This window comes from Telopea speciosissima, chromosome 8 (assembly GCF_018873765.1).
Source record: "Telopea speciosissima isolate NSW1024214 ecotype Mountain lineage chromosome 8, Tspe_v1, whole genome shotgun sequence".
NCBI lineage: Eukaryota > Viridiplantae > Streptophyta > Magnoliopsida > Proteales > Proteaceae > Telopea > Telopea speciosissima.
The window spans coordinates 16,149,855-16,173,810 of record NC_057923.1 but is presented as its reverse complement, the minus strand read 5'-3'; the positions used below and the strand labels follow the sequence as shown (position 1 = coordinate 16,173,810).

Sequence of the window (23,956 nt, the reverse complement as noted above, 5' to 3'; positions counted from 1 at the left end):
CCTTTGTCTTCATTCTAAAGTGCAAAACGTGAAAATTTATGGTGGTATAACGTTGAGAAAAGATTTATTTTTTATGAAATGAAATGCATTAAAACATAATTTCAAGGTTAACATCCATACAATCCGAAGCTAATTATTTTAATGCATTAACTATCTTGGTTGTTTAATAATAACTAGAGACTGAAAATATGCAATAAAAAGTCTTAATATCAAAGAGTAGATGGTAAAGTTCACACGACCAGTTGTAAGATACTGGAAAATTTATCCACTGCCTTGGCTCTTCTGAGTCCGTCCAAATTGTCAATTTTCAGCATCCCAATAGAAGTGCTTTTGGAGTCCTTCTTTGAGTCCCCTGAGTTTCGTTTCCTGAGCTGACCCTGCATTACCATTATTCATAGATGATGCAAATAAATTATGGTCATGGATAATTACAAATCCTCATCCTCCCTGTTTTGAGCATAGGGGTTAAAGCTGCCATCAGTGATTAGGATCGTGATGTCCTTTGTGTCTAGATCCAAATAAAATTTGACAGAACGTTGAGGAAAGGTTGGATGTGATGATTAATGGAAACTCAAAAGAATAAATTAATGTAGACACACACAATACCATGCAACATGGTGAGGCAACATTGATATTATCGTCAACAATGAGTCCAACTTCCATGTCACAGTTGAAAATTTTCATCAGTTCACAGATATAGCTGTTGTTATCGAGTTGTCCCAATCTTCCAAGGAAACCTCCTTGTAGACTTTTGAGCTTGCATGATTTGTGACCATGAATTAGAAAATCCTGCTGTTTGGAGTGGACTGGAAATATTTAAAAGCCCTTCAAGTACTCTACTGAACTTCCAAGAGGACAGCAACCCCTCCTCAATGCGGCGTAAAACAAATCTCAACTATCAATAAGCACAATGCCTAACCCCCCCCCCCCCCCCCCCCAAAAAAGCACACACATCAACAACTTTCAAAGAAATGGATCATTGTCATAATAAAATGGGACATACATTTATAGCAAAATTGAAGGGATTACATAACCGAGAATGTTATCTAAAAGATGTATAAAATCTCACAAAAAATAATATTTTAAAGCAAGAGCATAGTTAATCTGTCATTAATGAAGACTAGGCGATCTAAATGCGTTCGATGGCCCATAAGTAACACTACAACAAATAAAGCTTCCTAGATATCAAGCTAATTTGCATTCTTTTGCAAATAATTTCTTGCTGGTTCAAGATTATTTCCCAACTTGATTTATGGTCATTTAGGTTAATGAGGTGGCTAACGGCTAATGGACAATAAATACATTGCTTAAGTAGTCAGAATCATCCAAGCAGTGGACTTCTAAACTAACCAATGGAAAAACAGACAAACATTAAGTCATGGCAATAGTATATGGACAATCAGGGTGCTCAGAGAGGGAGTTTTCTCAAGACATCATAGATGCATAGATCTGAGCTTGTATGCCAGTAAGAAGAATGATGAAACAAATAGATTTGATTTTATATCAAACAGATCTACCCCATTCTTGAGGTAAATTTTTAGTGCTCCAGATGATTAAAAAGGAGCAAGTGCTATGCTCAAGGAAGCAGTGATAAAAGGCATTTTAGCACAACTTGGTCATTATCACACCAAGAAGGAAGAGCAAAACAACACAGGCAACAAAATGGAAGGGGTCAAGCCAGGCACAAGGAAAATGGAATTGCTTCCAAGGCAGCGGTCACTTGTAAGCAGAAGACTCTTGAACTTCTACCAACTGAATACTTTCTAATCTCTAACCCAGACCAACATTGCAGGGGAACATAAAAATCTTTCCCATTTGCAAGACAAGCCTGATCTAGGTAGAACCTGGTAGTGTTGAGTTGACATGAAGATTATCCAATTCAGATGATTTAGCTTTTAAATTTACGGGAAGAACTCCACTAAATGGTGGTTCCCAATCCTGTAGAAAACATAACCTTCACTAGATTTAAATTTTCCTCTTCCAACTAGAAGCACACACTAACAATGCAACTTAATTAACGTTGCTGGAGAAATAGCAGTTTCAATGTAGGGGAAGACTCTAGGCTCAGATGAATCCTTAATGAATTTACCCACACGCAGACATAGGTGAGGATGGCATAATAGGAAACACCATCTGTGGCAAACCAAGGCGGTGTTATAACGATCTGCAAACCAAAAGTAAGTTTGTGATATAGGTGGCATAGTATTATGATATATTGTCCTATTGATCCACATTTAAAATGAAAAGAAAAATTGACAAGTAGAAGATACTGTAGAAAGAAAATTGTAGCAGATTAGAACACTAAATGACCAGACTTGAGAGGGTGGAGAAGAGAAGATATGAAGAGATGAAGAAGAGGAACAGGGACTGTTTGGAGACAATAGTCGAACTAACCACTTCCCCCCCCCCCAACTGCATTTATTTATATTTTTTTTATTACCAAGGACTCCTATTCATATTAGAATCCAAAAACATAGACACAATAGGAAATTATAAACTAGACTAATCCTACTTATAAACCACAATAGAAAAGGAGCCAAATAGGGGGGGAATCTTGATTAGGATATTAGAATATCCTAATCGAGTTTCCCCTCAGCCCTACATGCTCGATATACTTCAACAAAAAAATCATAAACTTCACTCACATTTGGAGACATTAACAAAAAGCATGCTAAGAAAAACGTATATAAAAATACGAGGTCCACAAGCATCATACACCTAATCAGTTTCATCCCTTCAGAATTCATTTCACCATTATTCATTGTACAGGACCAGCCAATCAGCTTGCCATTGTTTCCAGCTAGCAAGAGCCTAGCCATTGTTTGCATTATGTACATTGTTGGGAAGCAAATGCACATAATGCAAACATTTCAAGCAGTTACAATCATAGTTGTCATGGCGTCGCCATGGCATCATATCGCTGGAGAATTGGGCATATCGACCACCGATATGGATGATGTAAGAATATCGACCGATATAGCCTTCATGTCATCGCCATGGTGCCGCCATGGACGCCATACCACGACATATGGCCATATCGGGCGACATGGTTGTTTCAAATTATAAAACTTAATTTTTTAACAATAATTTGTTTAACCATTTTTTATTTTAATGCTTTTTCCTTAACATAAAAAAAATTAAAAAAACATCAAATAGAAAACACTAATACACTATTGACTAATACACAATCACATATTCACATCAGCAATTTTTTTTTATTTTATTTAGATGGGTTGTTTATTAGCTTTATTCACTCAATATAAATTATGTTCTTGTAATTGTTTTTTTGTTTTGTTACTTTTGTAGTCACTTTCATATGAATCATATCTCAACTCTCATGATTTTTCAACTTTATTATCAGCAAGGCTATTGCTATCAATTATTTGATAATCCATGATTTCATATACACTAATGGATATTACACTTTCATGAATTAAATCATAGTAGATTAGTAGTACACTTTCATGTTAATTTTTTATGTTATAGGGTATATATTATAGCATACTAAATGACATTAAAAATAGAGAAAATAAAAAATAAAACATGGTCGATATGATCGCCATGGCGGGCAACATGTCGATATATCAACATGACATCCCTCCACCGACTTGAATCGCCGTGACGACGTGACAACTATGGTTACAATAATCCATCATTGAGAAGCCAAAACAAGGTGCATGAATTTTATTTTTTTTTGGGGGGGGGGGGGGGGGAGGAGAAGGAGAAGAAAATATAGAGGCCTTTAGTCAAAGAGAAAAAGAAGTACAATGAAAAAGAAGTCAGGTTGCATCCCGCTTCTCAAATTCATTAACATCAGAAAGTTCATTGTGCAAACATTGAAGAGATTTCTCATCTACAAATTGTGATAACAATATCATTCTTATGTCCATTCTGATGTGTAGGACCAACCTCCCTATATTTCAATTTAACATTTTCACAGGACAAGTTCATGTTCTCTTTCATTAAAACTGACTATTATTCTAAGATACTGTAATTATATATTCAAGATACCTCATTGGATGGGAAATATTGATCTAGTATGGATCTGAAATACTTGCAATCTAATTATAGGAAAATATATATTAGAAAGAAAAGGTTATCCTTAGGAATATACTAGTGATGATTGAACCTTAACTATTCACTCCACATCCAAAACAAAATGGAACAGCCAAAAAGAGTGTGTATGAAACAGTTCTTATAGGTCATTAAGCTGAAAAACATGGGTAGTGGCCAGGATGACACAAGTATATCTAGGGACTGGTTACTCTTGCAAGTAAGTTCTCTTTTTAGCTCAGCTCATGTTATACTTAATTGATATCCCATGTTTCAGTACTAGATCTGAAATACTTGCCATCTAATTATAGAAAAATATATATTAGAAAGAAAAGTTATCCTTAGGAATATAATAGTTATGACTGAACGTTAACTTTTCACCCCACATCATACTTTTTAATTGATCTCTCTCAGACCAATTTACTTAACATAGAAGTAAATTCTAGAGGCAAAAACTGTGTGTATTTCAATCCAAAGGAGAAAATGATTTTTCCATAGACATCAAACAAATCACTTGCAGATGCGCATACAACACAAGTTGCAAGATAGGCCGAGGGGCCAGCCCAGCACAACCCCAGCTAGGATTGGAATAGGAAGTATTAGTTTGGGCTTGGGTTCGGGATTATAAGCCAATGTCACGTTCAGGCCATGATCTCTTCCCCCTCCCCCCCCCCCCCCCCCAATGGGGACTTGCCATTGAAATTTTAATGGTTCACATGCCAAAGACTGCACAGAAAATAAATAGCAATAAAGTTCTTTGTTTGCATGCAGGTTTCCGTTTCAAAATTGAACTAATTTCACCAATTTAAAATGGTTAGTCACTCCAGGAAGTAAACTGTGAAGGACCCACGTGTAAACTTTGATACCAACGGTTGGCGCTCCAGTCATGATGGAGACTGAATGAACAGGTTTCTATCCATAATCTCTGTTTTCCATTGCCGAAATTTTCAATATGAATGGGTTTCTACTTTCTAGCCTATATTTCAGTTTTCCGTAAGCAAGACTTCCTTTTCCTCTTCTCTAAAAAATTTATGTTTTCCCTAAGCATAAACCACAATGTTACTCAAAATGCACTTTGGACTTCTCATAGAGGGGTGATCCATTACCAAATATGCAAATTACAAATTCCAAACTACAAGCAAGAAATTGGTTGCATTCTATTCTGAATTAATGGAAGTCCACTTACATGCAAACTTAGACATATAACCACTTTAATTTTTTTCACTAATTTTCCAGGAGTTCTTCATTAGACATATAACCACTTAAATACATCAGGGGTCATGCTTCAAATATTCATACTTCTGATTGGGATTCAATACAAGAGCAACAGGGATTCTTTCCCACATGTGCCCATCATCACTTATATTACTGAATCAACCATATTTTTCTCCCCCCTCTGCCCCCACAAAAGGGATTATGGGTGTGAACTGAAAGACTATGCTACCACCAAAGTTCAAGCCATAATTCCAAATAGAAATATGTAACCTTGTCATTATTAATTTAATTATCCATCCAAGTTTAGCACTATATTAGAAAAGTTTTCTCGAACCATATTTCCCAAAGCTACCCATTCAAAAGAAAACTCCTTTCATAATTTAGTTGACCTCTTAAAATTTAGGTGGTGAACCAAATATGAGATGAGAGATAATATCTATCATAGAATATGGTCATGAAAACAACCATATATGCAGCAACCCTCAACAAGTTTTCCAATAAACTTCCAAATGGTATAAAAAGTTGAACATGAAATGATCCATCCTAAAGACAATTAAACCCTTTTACGCAGAACAAAAGCTCAAACAAGAACATCAAAGACTGAGAACAGAAATAACTCAAGAAGGGGAATGGTAAGAAAAGAACCAATAACCCGGAAAAAAAATAAAGAACATTAAACAGCGGCAAAAAGGAAAAACAAACCAAAATGTCTGGTACCTCAGTAGCAATATCAACGTCTGCTAGTTTTTCCAATTCCTTGCTTCCTGCTCTTCTGGTGTCAATTCCTGACCATCCATCTAAAAATCATCGTCTGCCTCTTGTTCAAGTCTTTGATCCTCTTCTCGTTCCAATTCCTCAAGCCTCTGCAAGATATCTGGATCAATGAAGTCACAAACATTGTGCCCCTCAAGAAGTTCTGGCATTATATCTTCTTTCCATTCTTCATTGGCTAAGATATGGTGCTTCATCAAGCTAGCAGAGTAGACACCAGCCCCGCCATTCTCATCCTCCAAATCTTTTTCAAGCTTCTTCTTCTTCTCTCTGTCTGCTGCTTCCTTAGCTTTGGCTTCCAAAACTGCCTGAGGTATACAAGGAGGTCTGTCCTTTTCATCTCGCTTCTTTGGCATTGCAACATGAAATCAATTCAAGCAGTCATTGATCTTCTTTGACTTCATCTTCAATTCCACCTGTTGATCCAGTAACCTCTCACAGACCGCATTCTTCACGGCAATAATCCCTTCCTCAGTTAAAGTACTCATGGTCAAGAGTACCCCATCACTGTCAGTAGCCTCACCACCTTGACCTAACACCGTCTTCATTGCTTCAGCTTTCATCTCCATGACCAACTTCATGTCCTCTTCTGACAGCTCATCCAAAGGCTGTAAATCAGTCTTGTTGCAGACTATAACCGGTGGCTTATTCATAAATAATGACTTGATGCTGTGGAAAAGAGCTGCCTACTGAGCAATGGTATATCCACAGGATCCTGAGATGTCCGAGAAAAACAATACTGCAGCTCGTAAATGGGCAAGAGCCGTGATACTGCACATCTCAATGATGTTACGATCTTCAAAAGGACGATCCAAAATCCCAGGTGTATCAATGACTTGGTACCTTAAGTACTTATAGCTGGTGTGGCCAACAAATAGAGATTTTGTAGTGAAAGCATACGGCTGAACATCCACATCAGCTCTAGTTATCTTGTTAATAAAAGAGCTTTTGCCTACATTAGGATACCCACAGATCAAAATTGTTCGGGTGTTTGGATCAATTGAAGGTAACCTTGCCATGTGCTGTCTGATCTGCTCTAGGTATGCCAAGCTTGGGCCAATACGCATGATCACAGTACACATGTGACCAAGTGCCGAAATCTTTAGAGACTTGCATCTATAGAGCGAGTCTCCATACTTCAACAGTTTCACATAATCTTTTGATATTTTACCAATAAGATTCCTAGCAGTGTAGATCTAACCAAGAGCAAGTTTGTAGTGGTCTTTGTTATAGAGGACATGGAGAAGGTCCCCATAGAATGGATGGCCGGATATCATCCAGCCTCGGGAATTCATCAATAATGGCAGAGAGCTTCTTATGAAAGTTCTGTTGGGTGTATTTCACCTTGCGCATATAAAACTGCGGCAAGAGAGAGATGGAATTACCCCTGTGGACAACAGTTGGTGTCTGGCGTTGGGTGCAGGAAAGGATGATATCAATTACGTCCTTGCCGGAGGAGACGACAGTGATGTTCTTGAAGTTGTATTGCACCATCTTTCCGGTCTCTGTTTACTCTGAAAAATACATTGCACATTTATTAAATGCACTAATATTAGCTAATTTTATTCACCCAAAAAAAAAAAAAAAAAAAAAGCTGATTTCCAGAAACAAGTATAATTATCCAGAAAAAATATGCCTGACTTGTGATGCGTATAACTCAAAAGGGAAACAAATAGCAGGAAAATTTTAAAGGAAACAGAAAAAACTTTACCTCCTGTAACCTAAGCTATAGAACTATAGCAGCAAATACAGAAATGTTGGGGCTGAGAGAGAGAGAATCAACCCGGTATCATTTGGGCAGCCACTAATTTATAGACAGAAATAGAGGGCGGGAGAGAGCGCTTACAGGTTGCAGGCCTCCTTTCGCCTTTGGATCAGCAGATGGGATGCGAAGCTCGACCTCTGGCTGCCATTTCCCCGTCTAACCGATTGCGGCGGTTTATATTTTGATAAGATGAAATCAAAATCGAACCGGATAGGAATCAGTCAAAATCAGAATCGTTTAGCATATGGTTTGGTTTTATCGATTTTTATTCGGTTTACATGCATTTTGCATAGTGTCAGTTTTAGAAAACAGTAACGAAGACAACCTTGGTTTTCAAAGCGTTTATATTCCCTTGTTTCCCCATTCTCTCTCGATCTCCCTGATTTATCATATTTCCCATGCCTATATGATAAAAAATAAAAATAAAAACTCATCTTCACCCGTCGTTTTTTTTCTTTTCTATTCTTTGTTTTTTCATTTTTTTATCTTCACTCTCACATGATAAACAAACTATTTCTTCTATTAGTGAATATGGTTTTGTTAATCCTAGGGGTGAATTAGGGCCAGGTTGGGCCGGGTTTGTTAAAACCCTAGCCCATCCCTGAGTTGTCTTAACTCAACCTAAGCCCAATCCGGTCCTAGGTCAAGCTGATATATCTCAACCTAGACCCAAACCCTATTGGGCTCACCCCAGCCTGGGCCAGCCCTAATTGACCCTGATCGAGCCGGACTGGGTTGAGTTAGCCCTGGGTTGAGTTAGCCCTGATTGACCCTAAAATTTGTTAGGACTTCGTTGGCCCTGACTTGCCTTGCTTTTTTGCCATTTACGTCATCATATGCATTCAAAAAACGAGACACATGTGATTGGGTATTGGTTTGATTCATACTCAATTGACTATTAGATTTTTCCTTGGGTTAAAAAATTTAGCACAATCTTAAAAATGTAAATATTTTCCTTCAATAGATAAATTATTCTTTTCTCTTTTTTTTTTGGTGTGGGTAAATCAATGGATAATTAGATGCTAAAACATTGTAAAATATAAACAATAAATTGTAAAGCACAACCTGACACAGAGTCGGGTTGGGCCAAGCTGGGTTAGCCCAAGGCCTCAACCTTGGCCCAGCATGACCCTAACCCAGGGCCTAAAGATTTCAACCCTAACCCGCCCTCAGGGTTAAAAATCCAGCCTAGGCCCTATTCGAGCTCAGGGTGGGCCAAGGTGTGCTTGAGTTAACAAGGCCATACTTACACCCCTAGATAATCCGTTTTAACATCATCCATCATTTTCAATTCGTACCTGAACAAATATAATATATAGTTTCATAAAAAAAAGAGATAATATATAGTTAACCCAAAACATTTTACTTATTTTATGTTTCAAATCATATTTGAAAAATCGAGTTTTGACTATAGTGAGTCGCCCGAGTCGAGTCAAAATTTTGGAAAACCTAATAAAGAGTTGTGTAGACTAGGTCAGGGTAAAAAATAACGAGACTCGGTCATAAATCTTTCGAGTCAAATAAGACTTTGTATATTTACCCTAATCATGATAAACTCGACAAGTCTAGTCATTGAAAAAAAAATACATAAAGCTGATTCACTTAACATTTGAGTTGAGTAAAATATTAAATATGTATTCTAAAACAGTAAGAAATCCTCAACTCTTTGACTCCCTTCTCTTGTTCGGTGGTATAAACTCAAAATGCATTGATATGTGATTCATTATTTTATTTGGTTTTTTCCCATATTTTTTTGTACTATTCTGATTTTTTACTAATTTTACATATTTATTGTATTAAAAAAATAAATAAAAATGAGACTCGCCTTGACCGGGTTTGACAAGGTCGAGGCACTAGGTTTTTCTGAAAGATGAGTCAGAATCAGAAAACTTTATTCAAGTTTGTGTCAATAATTGTTATTTATTAAATTAATTATTATATTATTAATTAATCCAATTAATGCATGAGATAGTATTCGAGTAAGAGCTATCGTTTTCTATTCGGTTTAGAGCCGCGCTTTTACGGTGCAAATAAAAGCCGAACCAAAAAGAGAACCTATAAAATCAAAATGGATCATTTTTTTTCTGCGGTTCAATCGGTTCGATTGTAAACCGTTGGTTCCGGTTCGATTATGACACCCTTAAGCCTACAGCTCTACGGTAATCAACCACAGGCATAGCATATGAACGGTCAGTGGCCCGGCAGCCGGTGTTACTTTGCTGCTTCAAGCTTATTATACCAAGAGGGAATGTCACGTTGGCGGTAAAGAAGAGAGAATGCTTTTTTCAAACATCCTTCGGTCCCGACACCTTATCACCAATACTAATAATCTCCGTCACCGTTTCTGCATCTCTTCTTATTCCACACTCACAGCATTAAAGGAAAACCAACACCAAGGACGCCTTCCAAAAGCACCAATAAAGGATAATCGACGACAACCACAGCAACAGCAGAGAAAAGAACTATTCGGTGGCTCTGAGAACGCAATCCAACGCGTAATTGCCATTATAAAATCATGTTCAACGAAGGACCGTTTGCTCCAAATTCACGCCCACATCATCAGTACATTCCTCATTCAAGAACTCAGCATCTCAACCGAATTCCTGTCTTTAGCCGCCCTCTCCCCATATCGAGACCTTCGCTACTCCCGCAAAATTTTCTCTCAAATATTGAAACCCACAACTTCCCACTATAACATAATGATAAGAACACACTCACAGAGTGATTCACCTGCCCAGGGCCTTTTCTTTTACAACCAAATGCGAGAGCGAGGTGTCTCTCCAAACCCCTTGTCGTCTTCCTTTGCTCTCAAGTCATGTACTCGGATTTCGTCTCTTAATGGTGGTAGACAGATCCATGCGCGGATTTTGCGAGATGGGCACCAATCCGATCGTCTCCTGCTCACTACTTTGATGGGGTTCTATGCTACTTGTGAGAATGGTCATGAGGCCTGCCAAGTGTTCAACGAAATGTCTCATCCTGATACCGTTGCTTGGAACGTTTTGATATCATGCTACACTCGCAATGGTCGCACCGGAGATGCTTTCGGCCTCTTCAATGTCATGCAGAGTCCACCATATGGGTCTGAACCGGATGATGTCACTTGTCTTCTTCTCCTCCAGGCGTGTGCACATTTGGGTGCTTTGGAATTTGGTGAGAAGATTCATAGTTTCATCAATGAAAATGGCTATGGAAATGCTGTCAATCTTCAAAATTCCCTTATTGCAATGTATTCACGGTGCGGATGTATGGACAAGGCCTTCCTAGTGTTCCAAGGGATGTCCGAGAGGAATGTGGTTACCTGGAGTGCTATGATTTCTGGGATGGCAATGAATGGTCATGAAAGACAAGCCATCGTAACTTTTGAAGAGATGCAAAGAAATGGAGTTCTCCCTGATGATCAGACTTTCACAGGAGTCCTTTCTGCTTGTAGTCATGGTGGTTTGGTTGATCAAGGTCTGGATTTCTTTGATCGTATGAGAACAGAGTTTGGGTTAGTGCCAAACATCCATCATTACGGGTGCATGGTTGATCTCTTGGGTCGTGCAGGTTTGCTTGATCAGGCCTACAACCTTATAAATTCAATGGTGTTCAAACCAGATCCAACAATTTGGAGGACTCTATTAGGGGCTTGCAGAATCCATGGCCATGTTGAACTTGGAAAGCGTGTTATTGAGCATTTGATTGAGTTGAAAGGGCAAGAAGCTGGGGATTATGTATTACTATTAAATATTTATGCTTCATCTGGTTGCTGGGAGATGGTAGCAGAGATGAGGAGGTTGATGAAGGAGAAGGGAATCCAAACCACACCTGGCTGCAGTACAATTGAATTGAGTGGAAAAGTTAATGAGTTTGTGGTAGATGATGATTCACATCCAAGGAAGGTGGAGATTTATGAGATGCTGGATGAGATAGGAAAGCAACTTAAGATTGCAGGTTATGTTGCTGATATGTCAGCTGAACTTCACAATCTTGGTATGGAAGAGAAGGGGAATGCTTTGTCTTATCACAGTGAGAAGCTGGCCATTGCTTTTGGAGTTCTGGCAACTCCACCTGGCACAACAATCAGAGTGGCTAAGAACCTTCGAATCTGTGTTGATTGCCATAATTTTGCAAAGATTCTTTCAGGAGTCTATAACCGAGAGGTGATTATTAGAGACCGCAGCCGATTCCACCATTTCCGAGAAGGATACTGCTCCTGTGGGGATTATTGGTAGCAGTCTTGCGTTGGAGAGCAAGGCTTAGAAATTTCTGGTGAAATGAGTGTATGACATGATTTGGAAGACAAGAATCTAAACTATGGATATTCAAACTCTGTCATAAATGATTTTCCATTTCATGATTTTGAGATGGCACCTGGGATCTGACATAATTCTTGGTGGATGACAAGGACAATTAGTGATTCTGCATATGCATGAATGGAAGGATCTTAAGCACCACCTAAAAGGATGATTCTTTAAAGTTTGGTCTGATGAAGGTGGAAAAATTTGTGAAGTGTTCCATGGAAGAATCTTACAAGAATGAGTTCAGAAACTGATCTTCCAAATTCAGCTTTCATAGTGTTTACCTTGTCATAACATGTGGTGCTGATTACGAGTTTGTATGTAAATGTTAAACCAAATGCCATGTCCTTCAAAGTAAATGTCCCTAAACTTGTGGATGTTTGGACAATTCTATAAACTGAAAGATCTTACAAGTCACAACACGTGGTGCTGATTTTGTATAAGGATTGAGTTTCTGAAGTCTAAATCAGATGGATGATTTACTGATACCTTCTAAGCTCTCGTTAAAAAGAACTGATCTGTTTTATCCATTATCAAGTTCAGTGTTTATTTTCAATTTGCATAGATCATACTTCGCCAAAGGTTTTGCAAATTGAAGAAAAATATTGCCTGTGCATACTCTGCCAAAATGGTTTGCAGTTTTTGGGTATCTGAGTTAGGTATGTGTTTTTCTCTTGGATGGGAATGCTACCACCGGCTACCTCATTTCAGAGCTGTTCAATTTGGGAACACTCGCTGCTAACTTTAAAGCTAGTGATCCTCAACTCAACTCAACTAAGCGTTATCCCAGGTACTTGTGGTGCCCAAAACATGTCACATCTGTCGATCCTTTGCTGTCATAATGTCTCTAGATAACCTGCAGCTGCCTCATTTGCTGATCATCATACTGCAATTAGGATGATAATTTCTTCTTTATAGTCTTCAACAAGCATTTATCTCTGGTGAAACCCAGATACAATTTCGTGTTCTGCATATGTGCTTGAATCACTCTCCCAACTGGTAAATATGAGGTGAAGATGTCAAGTTCTGTCATTCCCATTATTCTTCTGAAGCTGTTTCGTAGAAGAAAGGAATGGATCATTGGGAGCATCAACACCACAAAGTGGGTACTTTTGGTCCTCTACCACTCTTTTCTTGTACTGTCCCTGAATTGCTGCATGGAAAGCCTGAGTGAGAGGTACTGAGTGCACTATATCTGGTTAGGTTGGTGTAATCATTGTCATGGATGTCTGGAATTTCAAGAAAGCTGAATTTGTTGAGAAAGTTTGTTGCATGAGTGGCTTTTGGGTATCACTGACGGCCTAGACCTGGAGTGGCTTATTCCCCTGCACCGAAGGTGCTTTTGTACTTCATATGCCTAGCAAACTGATACAATAGGTATGTAATGTTAATTTATTCTCATGTATGACAGGCAGAATTCTCTGTTTTGGTTAGATCTTATTTCTTTACGTTACAGATTACTATTCTTGCTATCGATTTTGTTAGCTGTTGAGTAAAATCATAAAACCCTTTCATTCTTATTTATGAACTGTTCATCTATTTCATTTTCATTTATCTAGTGTTTCATCTATTTGTTCTTTTGTTTATTGTTGCATATATTTACTCTTTTTTTTTTTATTATTTATTTTGGATTTCAGGTTGGGTTTTGGGTTTATTTTATTTGTTTGCCCATTTTTTCTGTGGCTTGTCTTGTTCGTAGATTTTTTTTAGAAGATGCCATCTCTCGGACTTGAACTGAGATGCTCTAGCACTGCTTCCTAAGAGCAGCGTGTCTACCATTTTCACCATGACGGCTTGTTCGAAATCATAATAGCCCATTCATATTCAATCGTTGAGATTTAAGGAGTCAATTCAATTGACATTTATTAAGAAAGATTGAAATCGATGAGTAAAGTCTCGTTTAAAGTGTAATTTGAACGTTCAATAAACTTAGCTTAGTATGTAGTATCTTGGGATGCTGTCAGTTTTAACAATGGACTTTTGCGCAGTTTAAGTTACCTCGAAATGGAAGAGTTGGAACTATTTTATTTCTTATTTATATTTATTTTATATTATTATAAATAAGAAATGAATATTCTAGTCTATTTTTAGATGGCTATAAGCTTGGTATAATGGAAGGGTCTTGTGTCTGACAGTCCTTCTCACTGTCTCCACCAACCAATGAATCAAATTTGACACCAGACCCTGCAACCCGTCAACAGTCAATCGATCTTTTGAGCAGCAGCCCCTTCATCTTCTCTAACTCCTCTGGGAGACCTGTTGTCCGTGCATCTCATCTCCTACTTACTAATGAAGAGGATTTCAACACCAGCAGCGGCCCCTGCCCCTTGTTGAAGAGGATTTCCTTGTCAAGTGGCAATCATTCCGCCTGTGAATTGCAGAAACCATTGATAACGTCTCTTTTTTTTGCAGGTTCTGAAACTTCTTGACATCTTCCAGCTGAAAACCTCGAGAACCAACAGAAATTATAGTGGGGTTAGCATTTTCGTTTATTGCTCTGAACCCTGAACAAAGGCTTGATCTGCCGGCCCCTTCCGTTGTGCTGATATAATTCGTCCGATCTGCTGCTACATAGTATTTTTAGCGGCCCAAGTTGAAGAGGATTTCAACACCAGCAGCGGTCCCTTCGCTTGCATCTTTTCCACTACTCTGGGAGAAATTTCTGGTCGTCGTCTTTTGTAGCAACCCCCCCCTTTTTTTTTTTTTTCTCTCTGTGCGCCTTTCTTGTGTCTTGCCTTTTCTTTGCGAGACCTGACGTCAAAGACCTGTTCCCTCCCCTTTTCTCGTTGTACTTTATGAAAACCCGCCTAGGGCTTTTCTCAACAACAGAGCAACAACCCCTTCATCTTCTCCACTTCTCTGGGAGACCTGGTGCCAGCGGCTTGTGGCTAGTGCATACTGGCCTGGTGGTACATCATATCTGAACACCTCTACAGGCTTGCTTACTTTTCCTTTTGGTTGTTTGTCCTATTGTTTATCTTTGTATTAATGCGTTTAGAGTTTCTGCTGTACTGGATTATGTTAAGGATAACTGTCTAGATTCATCGTATGTGATCTAAGGCCTATGACTGTGTTATAACTCAGCCCTAGCTATCATACCTTATTCGTAACCGTTGTCCTTATTATAAATAAGAATGACCTTTGTCATATCTGATAAGCCAAATCATTCTCCATTCTTTCTCTCGTCTCTCTCAACTTGATATCAGAGCCCAATCCTTTTTTGGGTATTTTTTTTCTTTTTCTTTACAAAGGTTTTCCGCTGCCTCCGCCAAGGCTTCGGCCTCTTGGTTTAGCATGGTTGACTGAACATGTGTTAACGCATGTCGCACCACGATAACCATCGCTGACCACTGACTACCAACCCTACCGCTGTCATAGTGCCTATACTTCATTCCAGAGACACCACCACTGCCCTGCTGTTCACCATCACTGCCACTCCAACGGCTCCTCTCGCCTCGTCTAGGGTTTTTTTTCATCCCGCCGAATCTTGTCGGCTCCTGCCGAACCTCCTCGGCTCTTGCCTGGCCTCTCGCCAGCCCAGCCGCTACTTGTCGGTCCTCCCAAGACATCCGCCTGGTTCATCAGCCCCTTCTAGGGGTACCGCCTGCTATTACCGCTGCCTGAAGGCTCTTCCAGGCCGTCTGCCTGGCCCGTCGCCCTTTCCAGGGGCCCCGCCTGCTCCTGTCGGCCCTCTCAGGGCTCTGCCTGCCCCTGTCAGCCCTACCAGGGCTCCACCTGCCCCCTATCAGCTCTCTCAAGGCTCTGCCTGCCCCTGCTGTCCCTTCCTAGGGCTCCGCCTTCCGTTGATGTCACTCGCAGATACCCCAGGGGCCTCCACCTGGTGTGTTGGCCCTTCTTTAGGCTGCCGCTGCTACTGTCGGCTTTTCCAGTCCTTCTTTGCTGCTGCTCACTACATGGTTTCCCCCCTTTAGCCCTGTTCATGTGCTCTGATGGTCTCCTGTGAGGTATTTCTTCCCCAACTTATGGTGTTTCTTTACCCGGCTCTATGACGGACAGTTCCCATACTTCTCTTGGTTCTGGGAGTGGCAATTTGAGTCGCCCTGTTGATAACCATTTTTCGGGGTACCTTACTGTTGACACCCTAATGTAAGGCTAGATTAGAGATAACCTACCCCAATAATACCCACAATATAATGAAATTCAAGCAGCAACTAATTCCCAAACCCAAGCCTAGTTTAGGCTGAAAGCCTGAAACCAGAAATTAGAAGGTAAGCAGAACTAAGCAAACCAGGCAACAGTTTGGTGCCAAACTAGGATCGAAGGAAGGCCTGAAGTTGCAGCAGTATTGAAATGATGGTCAAGGCAATCGGCTACTGGTTTGGGAGATTTATTAGATCTCTCAAATCTGAGGTCTGAAAGCCTTCAAAGGCTGATCGAGTGGAGCTCCTGTGGCCCTGAAACAACCCTCCAAAACTCACCCCAATTGGAAAAAAGGGTGCTGAGATCAGAGGCTTCGAATCAGCAGCAAAAATAGAAGGTTGATGTAGCCAAAAGTATGTAGATGTCCTTTATTTTGTGGTGTGAAGCAGCAGCAGTCTTGTTGATGATTGGGGATTGATTCAGCTCTTCAAAGATGTAGGTGCAGCAGCAGATTGCAGTCTCAAGGTAGCAGGAACAGCAGGGGATCGAGTAAGGGAAGGAGAAGAAGATAGAAGATAGAAAGCGGGATAGGGTCGGCTCTCTCAGCCCTTCATCCTCTCACCAGGACACAAAGTTGCATAAAAGCAATATTTCATTCATCATCAAATCGTTGGGTGGCCTCTTAGGGCAGTACAAGATATAAGCTCAAGTGTTGAGCCCTAAAAATAGAAACAAATAAATTAGAAAGTCCCTTATAAGGTTGAGACTTGGGTTACAAGAAATGGAACCAAATTACAAGGTAAATAGAATAGAAACTCTAACTCAGCTAAGCAAATCAAAACTCTAATTTAGGTAAGACTAATACATCAACAACGACATCCAAGCCTTATCCCAACTTAATGGGGGTGGGCTACATGGATCCTATAAGAGGAAATAGGTAAAAAGAAGGAAAAAGGAGGGGGGGGGGGGGAAACAACATCAACACAAATCTCTAGGGCATTGACCCTTTTTAACTGTGTACTGCTTCTTAACTGCCTATATTCTGCGCTAGGTATCGAAGAGGGGTGAATACAAACAATGGAAACACATAATAAAGACCAACTAATGGGGTCGACTAATAAGGACTGAAATAACTAAAAGGAAACAAAATCTTCTAGAAGCTGTCCCATCGATCCTTGAGTGTCTTGCTGTCCAAAGCTTCTAGAATATTGGAAAATTGAAGCACATATAATCTAAGTTGGGCCCACCACAACACTGTTCATGTGAACAGTAACTTTTTTCTGACTTCTATTTTGGTCCTTCTCCTCTTCATGCTTCTACCTATATCACTCCTCTTCCAACTGAAGCCCCTGCTAAAGATAACTAGTTAGCTAATGATGCACTGATCATGTCTTTTCTGTTGAACTCTATGGAGCCATTCATTGGTCCCAGCTTTGTTCTTCTAAATTCAGCCAAGGAGTTATAGGATGCTGTAAAGAACACTTATAAGTAACTATGTATAAATTTATGAGATTTGATGTTAGGTTCGCAAAACTACTCAATGGGAATTATCTGTTTCTGCATGTTATTCTGCCATCACTACTTTGTGGCAGCAACTGGACTTCTATCACCCGGTTCCCATGATCTGCACCTCTGATGCAGCCACATTCGCCAAGGAACATGAAATGAAACAAGTTTATGATTTCCTTACTAGCCTCAACTCGGAATATGATCAGATCCGCATTCAGGTCTTGAGCAAAGGCACATTCCCTATGCTTCTCGAGGCTTATAATATGATTTATCATGAGGATCATCATCGTTCTGTCATGATGCCCCCTACTGTCCCTACTCGGTCTGCTCTTGTCACTACTCCACACCCCTCTCTATCTGTGGATATTGCTGGTGCTGTCACTAAAACTGTCTTCATACGTGAGCTAGTTAAATGTGACTATTGTGTCCGACCACGTCATAACAGGGAGACCTATTGGAAGCTTCATGGTCTTCCTAAAGGGGGAGGGCATGGTGGCAAATCCGGTTCTTCTTGCCCCTAGGCTCGTTTGACGAAGACTACTGATGCCTCTACTGGTACATCTCCCTTCTCCACATAACAACTTGTTGTGCTCTAACGTATGATGACTCAACTCGGTACTGCATCTCCTACCATGCATCTTCTACCTCACCTGCTTCTCATTTAGCCTATTCAAGTATTTTCTTCGCTTCTTCTTAGTCTAGTCATTCCTGGCTTCCTTATTCTGGAGCCTCAGACCATATGACTAGTACTTCAGACCTATTCCATACATATCTCCCTTGTTCGGATAAGGTTAAGGTCCGTGTTGCCGATGGTTCCCTTTCTTCACTTTCTGGTAAAGGCACTATTTCTTATTATCCTACCATCTCTTTGTCCTCTGTTCTTCATGTTCCCAATTTATGTGCTAATTTGCTTTCCATTTATCGGTTTGCTACTGACCTTAACTGTTGTGTTCATTTTTATTCTACTCATTGTGTTTTTCAAGACCTTGCGATAGGGGCAGCGATTGGATATTATGGTAGGGTGCGGGATAGATTTTATTACTTGGATCCGGGCCTTCCAGTTTCATCTCCTCCAGTCTCTGCTCACACTCTTATTCGGGCAGAAAGTTCTCTTAGCACCAGCAGTGGCACCGTTGTCTGGGGCATCCTTCGTTTCATGTCTTATGTCATTTATTTCCTTTTTTCGTTAATCATTGTTCTTTGGATAATTTGCATTGGGATATTTGTGAACTTGCGAAACATACCAGGTCGTCTTATTTTCCTAGTGATAATAAAAGTTTGATTTCATTTTCTATTATACATTCAGATTTATGGGGTCCTTCTAAAGTTGTTGCTAGGGATGGGTTTAAATGTTTTATTTATTCATTGATAACTATACCCTCTTGACCTAGGTCTACCTTCTGCGGATCAAATCTGAACTTTTTTCATGTTTTCAATCCTTTCACAACATAATTTTTGTACTCAGTTTTATGCTAAAGTTCAGATCTTACGAAGTGACAATGGAATAGAATACATTGATGGTTCCTTCCTTCAGTATCTTGATACTCATGGCATTGGTTCTCAGATTTCTTGCGTCTAAGAATCGGCTTCTTCTAGAAGTTACTCAGGGATTAATGTTTACTACTCATGTCCCTAAATTCTATTGGGGAAATGTGGTTCTTACCGCTGCCTTTCTTACCAATCGGGTTCCTTCTAGTGTTCTTAACTTTAAAACTCTGGTGAGCCAACTTCCGGTTCCCTCCCTGTGTGTTTGGTTGCGTTTGCTTCGCCCACAACTCCTCTCCCTTTCGTTCCAAATTGTTTGTCTTCCGGGGGAGAAGCCCAACACTACTCCAAGTGACAAGGACTTAATTACTTATTCGTGAAGGAAGAGAAGACTGTCCCTGTCTTACCATTTCCATCCACGCCTCTTGAGCTAGCTCTAGAACAAACACAAGGTAATAATCCCTCTCCTCCATCAGATGTTGATCTTCCTATTGCTATTAGGGAAGGTGTCAGATCTTACACCTTGCACCCTATTTCTAACTTTGTCTCCCATAAATCTTTATCTCCTTCCTATCGTGCCTTTATCTCGTCGTTATCCTTTATATTTATCCCATAGGGCTGGAATGAAGCTATTACGGACCCAAAATGGAAAGATGCTATGGTAGAAGAAATGTAGGCCTTGAAGAAGAATAATACTTGGGAATCAATAAGCCATGAATCAGAGGGAGGGTAAAAAGCGGAGTTACCTTTATATGCTAATGTGGCAGTAGAAGTGGAAGCAGAGGCAGCTTCAAGTTGTTGAAGGCGTTTGACTAGCTGATTATAATCATCCCGAGAGACGGAAGATGAAATACTGGAACTCTGATTCATATCACCAGTGGGTTTCTCAGTTGTAGTGTCAGTTACGGCAGCATTAGCATTGGCTAGTTCATTCGTCCAGTCAGGTTTTCCATGCTTGGCCCAACAAGTATCCATAATATGATTTGCTTTACCACAGTAAGAACACTGGCGAGAAGACTTGTCAACCACAGAATGACCAGTACCACGTCCACCAGTGCCACGACCATGACCTCTAGATTGGTGCATTATCATTTTTAGATGCAGTAGCTAGACGATTAATACGAGAGAAAATTTCATTTAGAGAGAATATTTTCTCCCCTGTAAGTAGATGACTCTTTATAGACTGATAGTCAGGTTGTAGTCCAGCTAGGACTTTGGGAACATAGAACTCAGTTCTTTGTTGTTTCAACTGTTCCAGAACAGTAGTTAAGGGTTGATGTATCTGGAGTTCTTCAACTATCCCGTTATAATTAGCAAAATACTCATTCAAGGTTTTATCTCCCTATTGGAAATTAAGGAGTTTCTCATAGAGATCATACCTGTGGGAGATATTCCTTTCTTGAGAGAAGCTCTCTCTCAGATCATTCCAAACATCTTTAGCAAATGTATGAAACATAACATTTGATGCAATAGCAGGTTCAACACTGTTCCATAACCATATCTTGATAACAGAATCTTCACGCATCCATTCATCATATGCTGCTGTGATTGTAGTAGGATCCTTAGGATCACGATTAGGTGGATCATCAGTAATGTATTTCAGTTTTCCTTTGGCATGGATGTAGGCTTGTACTGCCTGGGTCCATAGCACATAATTTGAAACTCCAGAGAGTTTAATGTTAGTAATCTGAACTTGGACATTGTCCGTAGATGGTTTAGGATCAGCCATAATGAAGATTGTGACTGACAGCAGCAGCAGTAGTAATAAATTTAGGGTTTAAAATAACGTAAATTTCGATGGAATTGAATCCACAAGAGTTAACAGCAACAGTGGTAATAATTGGTTCCTTATTAGAACCAAATTAGGGTTTCAATAACCAAAGCAGAACAGCAGCAGGTAGGTATTAGGGCTAGAGATCCAAACTCTCAATCGAGTTTTGGAGGATCAGTAGCAGAGGTAGCAATCGGCTCTGAAGGAGAACCAGAGTAGGGTTTAAACAATAACCCAGAATAACCGCAGCAGCAGAGAAGATGTATAATCACCCAAATTCAAGTAGTAGGATTTACCTATCTCAAATAACCTGTAGAGAAGATAAACTGAGATCTGGAGATGGCTACGATTGAATCAGCAGCCCCTTAGGTTGATTTAGTATCGATTGGAGAAGTAGAATCAATGTAGGATGCTTAAATAAAATACTGCATGTAGTAGACAGAAAACCTTGAAGACAGATAACTGGTATCTTCAATGTAAATAAACTGATGGAAGCAATAGCAGCAGCAGTAGGATAGTAATGTTCTCCAATCGACCTTGATAAGAAGTTAAAAAAAAAAAAACCCTAGGTTTCAATTGAAAACTACATCTAGGGTTTAATCTGCAACAGTATGCAGCATAGGGTGCTGCACCCCCTTTTAAAGAAGCTTGAGAAGACCTTCAAAACCAGGAATCAATTCCGCACAATTTATTGGTGCTGCTCTGATACCATGTAACAGCAGAAACTATGAAGAAATCAAAACCAAGAATGGAGAGAGAAGAAGAAGTGGAGAAGAGAGGAGAACTGTCAAGAGAGAGGTCAAACTTGACAGTCTCCCTCACCCATGCTTTATTTATATACTTGAAACTCCAAATAAGTGGAGGATATTCCTAACTTACAATAGGAATCAAAATGAATAAATCAGAAACTTATCTATCTACTCCTAATTACAATAGGAATCAAGATAAAAACATAAATAAACTAGGACTAAACAGTCCTACTTGAACTAGGACCACTCCTCACTCTTAGAACAAGTGAAGGAAACAAATATGAGGAGGGAATCTCGATCAGATGTAATATCCTGATCGAGATTGGTTCCCCTCTTCTGTAGCTCGATAAAATTCAACATTCCTGCTGTACCTTGATAATCTTCAACAACATAAATACTCAATTCAATGAAGACTTGATTGTAAGATTTAGTATGGTTTAGGTTCGGTATGATTTATGTGTTTGATTTGGTTCAAAAAGAAAATTTTGAATCTAAAACCGAAACCAAAACTTAATCGAATAAAATTTCACTTTTCAAAACTAAAACCAAACCAAATTAGTTTTGCTTGATTTGATTTGTTTTGTTTAGACGGCTGGTTACGATTATAATTTTCAGTTCAGGTTCTGAGTTGAAAAACGATTGGTGATATGAGTTTATTGTTGATCAGTCAAGACTCGAGACTCTCTTGTCGGTTGTTTATATTTTAGGGAGGGTTAGAGGAGTTTTTGAGTAGAGAGAAATGGGATGTTCCTGCACTTTCATTTCTTTCATGAAAGGATTTAGATTCTGATGTATATGTCAAGGTTGACACAGATCGAGAGTCATTCCAGTTTCTTGGCAAGGACTAGTAAAGCATAAGCCATGCATGTACACTTGAGGGGGAAGAGACATCATCTTTCCTCCATTCAGTTAATTAACTATACACGTGGATGGGTGGTTTACTGGATTTTTCCGATCTTAGATAAATACCAAAACATGTCTGAATGAGTTTTTTTATGGGTAGAAACAGAAATTTATTCATGAAACATGCAAAACTCATGGACTAGAGGATGAACACATCTTTCTTAAACATGGAGTGGAATTGGGCCATATAGTCGTGCATGTAACCGACAGTGCCCTCCTGGTCAGGGAGTCAGCCACGCTGCTATTCTCTCTTGAAATAAAAATGAAAATACATGAAACAAAAAAGAAGATAAGTATTGAGTATCTTCTATGATGGGTCTAACTATTAAAGGTGAAGAGCTTGTTCCACCTTGCAAATAGGAGATCAAACTTTTGTTGTCCGATTCGATCAGCATTTTCTCAAAGCCATTAGAGATTAATTCTAGCAGAGCCTTCTGAGTGTGTTCATTGACGAACTTGTTTCATTTTAGGACTTTAAGGTTGTGTTTGGTATGTATTTTTGGGATGCATTCTGGATTGTAAAAAAGGCATTTGGTAAATATTCCATTATTAAAATCTTGAAATGCGGTCAAGGATGCAGCCTATTCTGGAATGGGATATTTTTAACATTTTACGTTTTCATTCTTTAGCTGGAGTCACCCCCTCCTGATTATCGACATTCTTTGCCAAATATGTCTCAATCTGTTGACTGGGAGTGGAAGCCTTTGAGTGAAGACACTGGATTTCTTTGAGTACAGTGCCATAAGTTGCAGACCACACAGTCGTTGACGGATTTCAGAGGAATTGCGATGGATTAACGTCGAACACTAAGGCCTGTCAGTCAGCTACCAATAGTCTCAGCCAATAGGTCCAATACGCTTCAGACGGTGACTCCAAGCTGTTTGTTCCCGAAGGCCGCAGCTGGTTGACAGGAAGTTTCAATCTCACCAGTCACTTCGCTTTTATCTCCACAAAGATGCTGTCCTCCTCGCCTCAGTTTCCATCTTCATCACTCACACTTCACTTCGACTAATCAGAGTTATAGAGTTCCCAAAATCCCAACTTTTTTACGCTCTTCTTTTTAAATTCTTCAACTTCATGTTGAAATTCCTCGGCAAGTTACGACATTTGACGTAAAATTAATGTAAGCATAACAAACGGGAGAGGTCATCCAATGCCATAGCTTTAGCAGTTAAATCTTATATGAGATTCCATCATAACTACTTTGATGATGCTCATAAATTGTTCGATGAAATGTGGAAAAGGGGAAAAGAAGTTTCATCGCTTTATCAAGAATCTGATTTATAGGTAAAACAGTTTAAAATTAAGGCTGTGTTTGGTATGCATTTTGAAATAGATTCTATGTTTAGAA

General features: G+C 39.5%; 2 protein-coding genes and 1 pseudogene across 2 annotated transcripts; 2 read left to right on the top strand and 1 right to left on the bottom strand.

Moving 5' to 3' along the window:
* Positions 1–6,013: 6,013 nt before the first annotated feature.
* Positions 6,014–7,949, bottom strand: LOC122670536 (annotated as a pseudogene).
* Positions 7,950–10,063: 2,114 nt separating this feature from the next.
* Positions 10,064–12,451, top strand: LOC122670365 (pentatricopeptide repeat-containing protein At3g47530). The gene has a single exon (XM_043867210.1). It carries the CDS (start codon positions 10,081–10,083, stop codon positions 12,019–12,021), a length of 1,941 nt encoding a protein of 646 aa, XP_043723145.1. The 5' UTR covers positions 10,064–10,080; the 3' UTR covers positions 12,022–12,451.
* Positions 12,452–16,093: 3,642 nt separating this feature from the next.
* LOC122672078 lies at positions 16,094–18,218 on the top strand. Its single transcript, XM_043869581.1, has 3 exons — positions 16,094–16,194; positions 16,638–16,737; positions 17,712–18,218. The coding sequence occupies exons 1-3, from the start codon at positions 16,094–16,096 to the stop codon at positions 18,216–18,218; spliced, it is 708 nt and encodes a 235-aa protein (XP_043725516.1).
* The last annotated feature ends 5,738 nt before the right edge of the window (positions 18,219–23,956 follow it).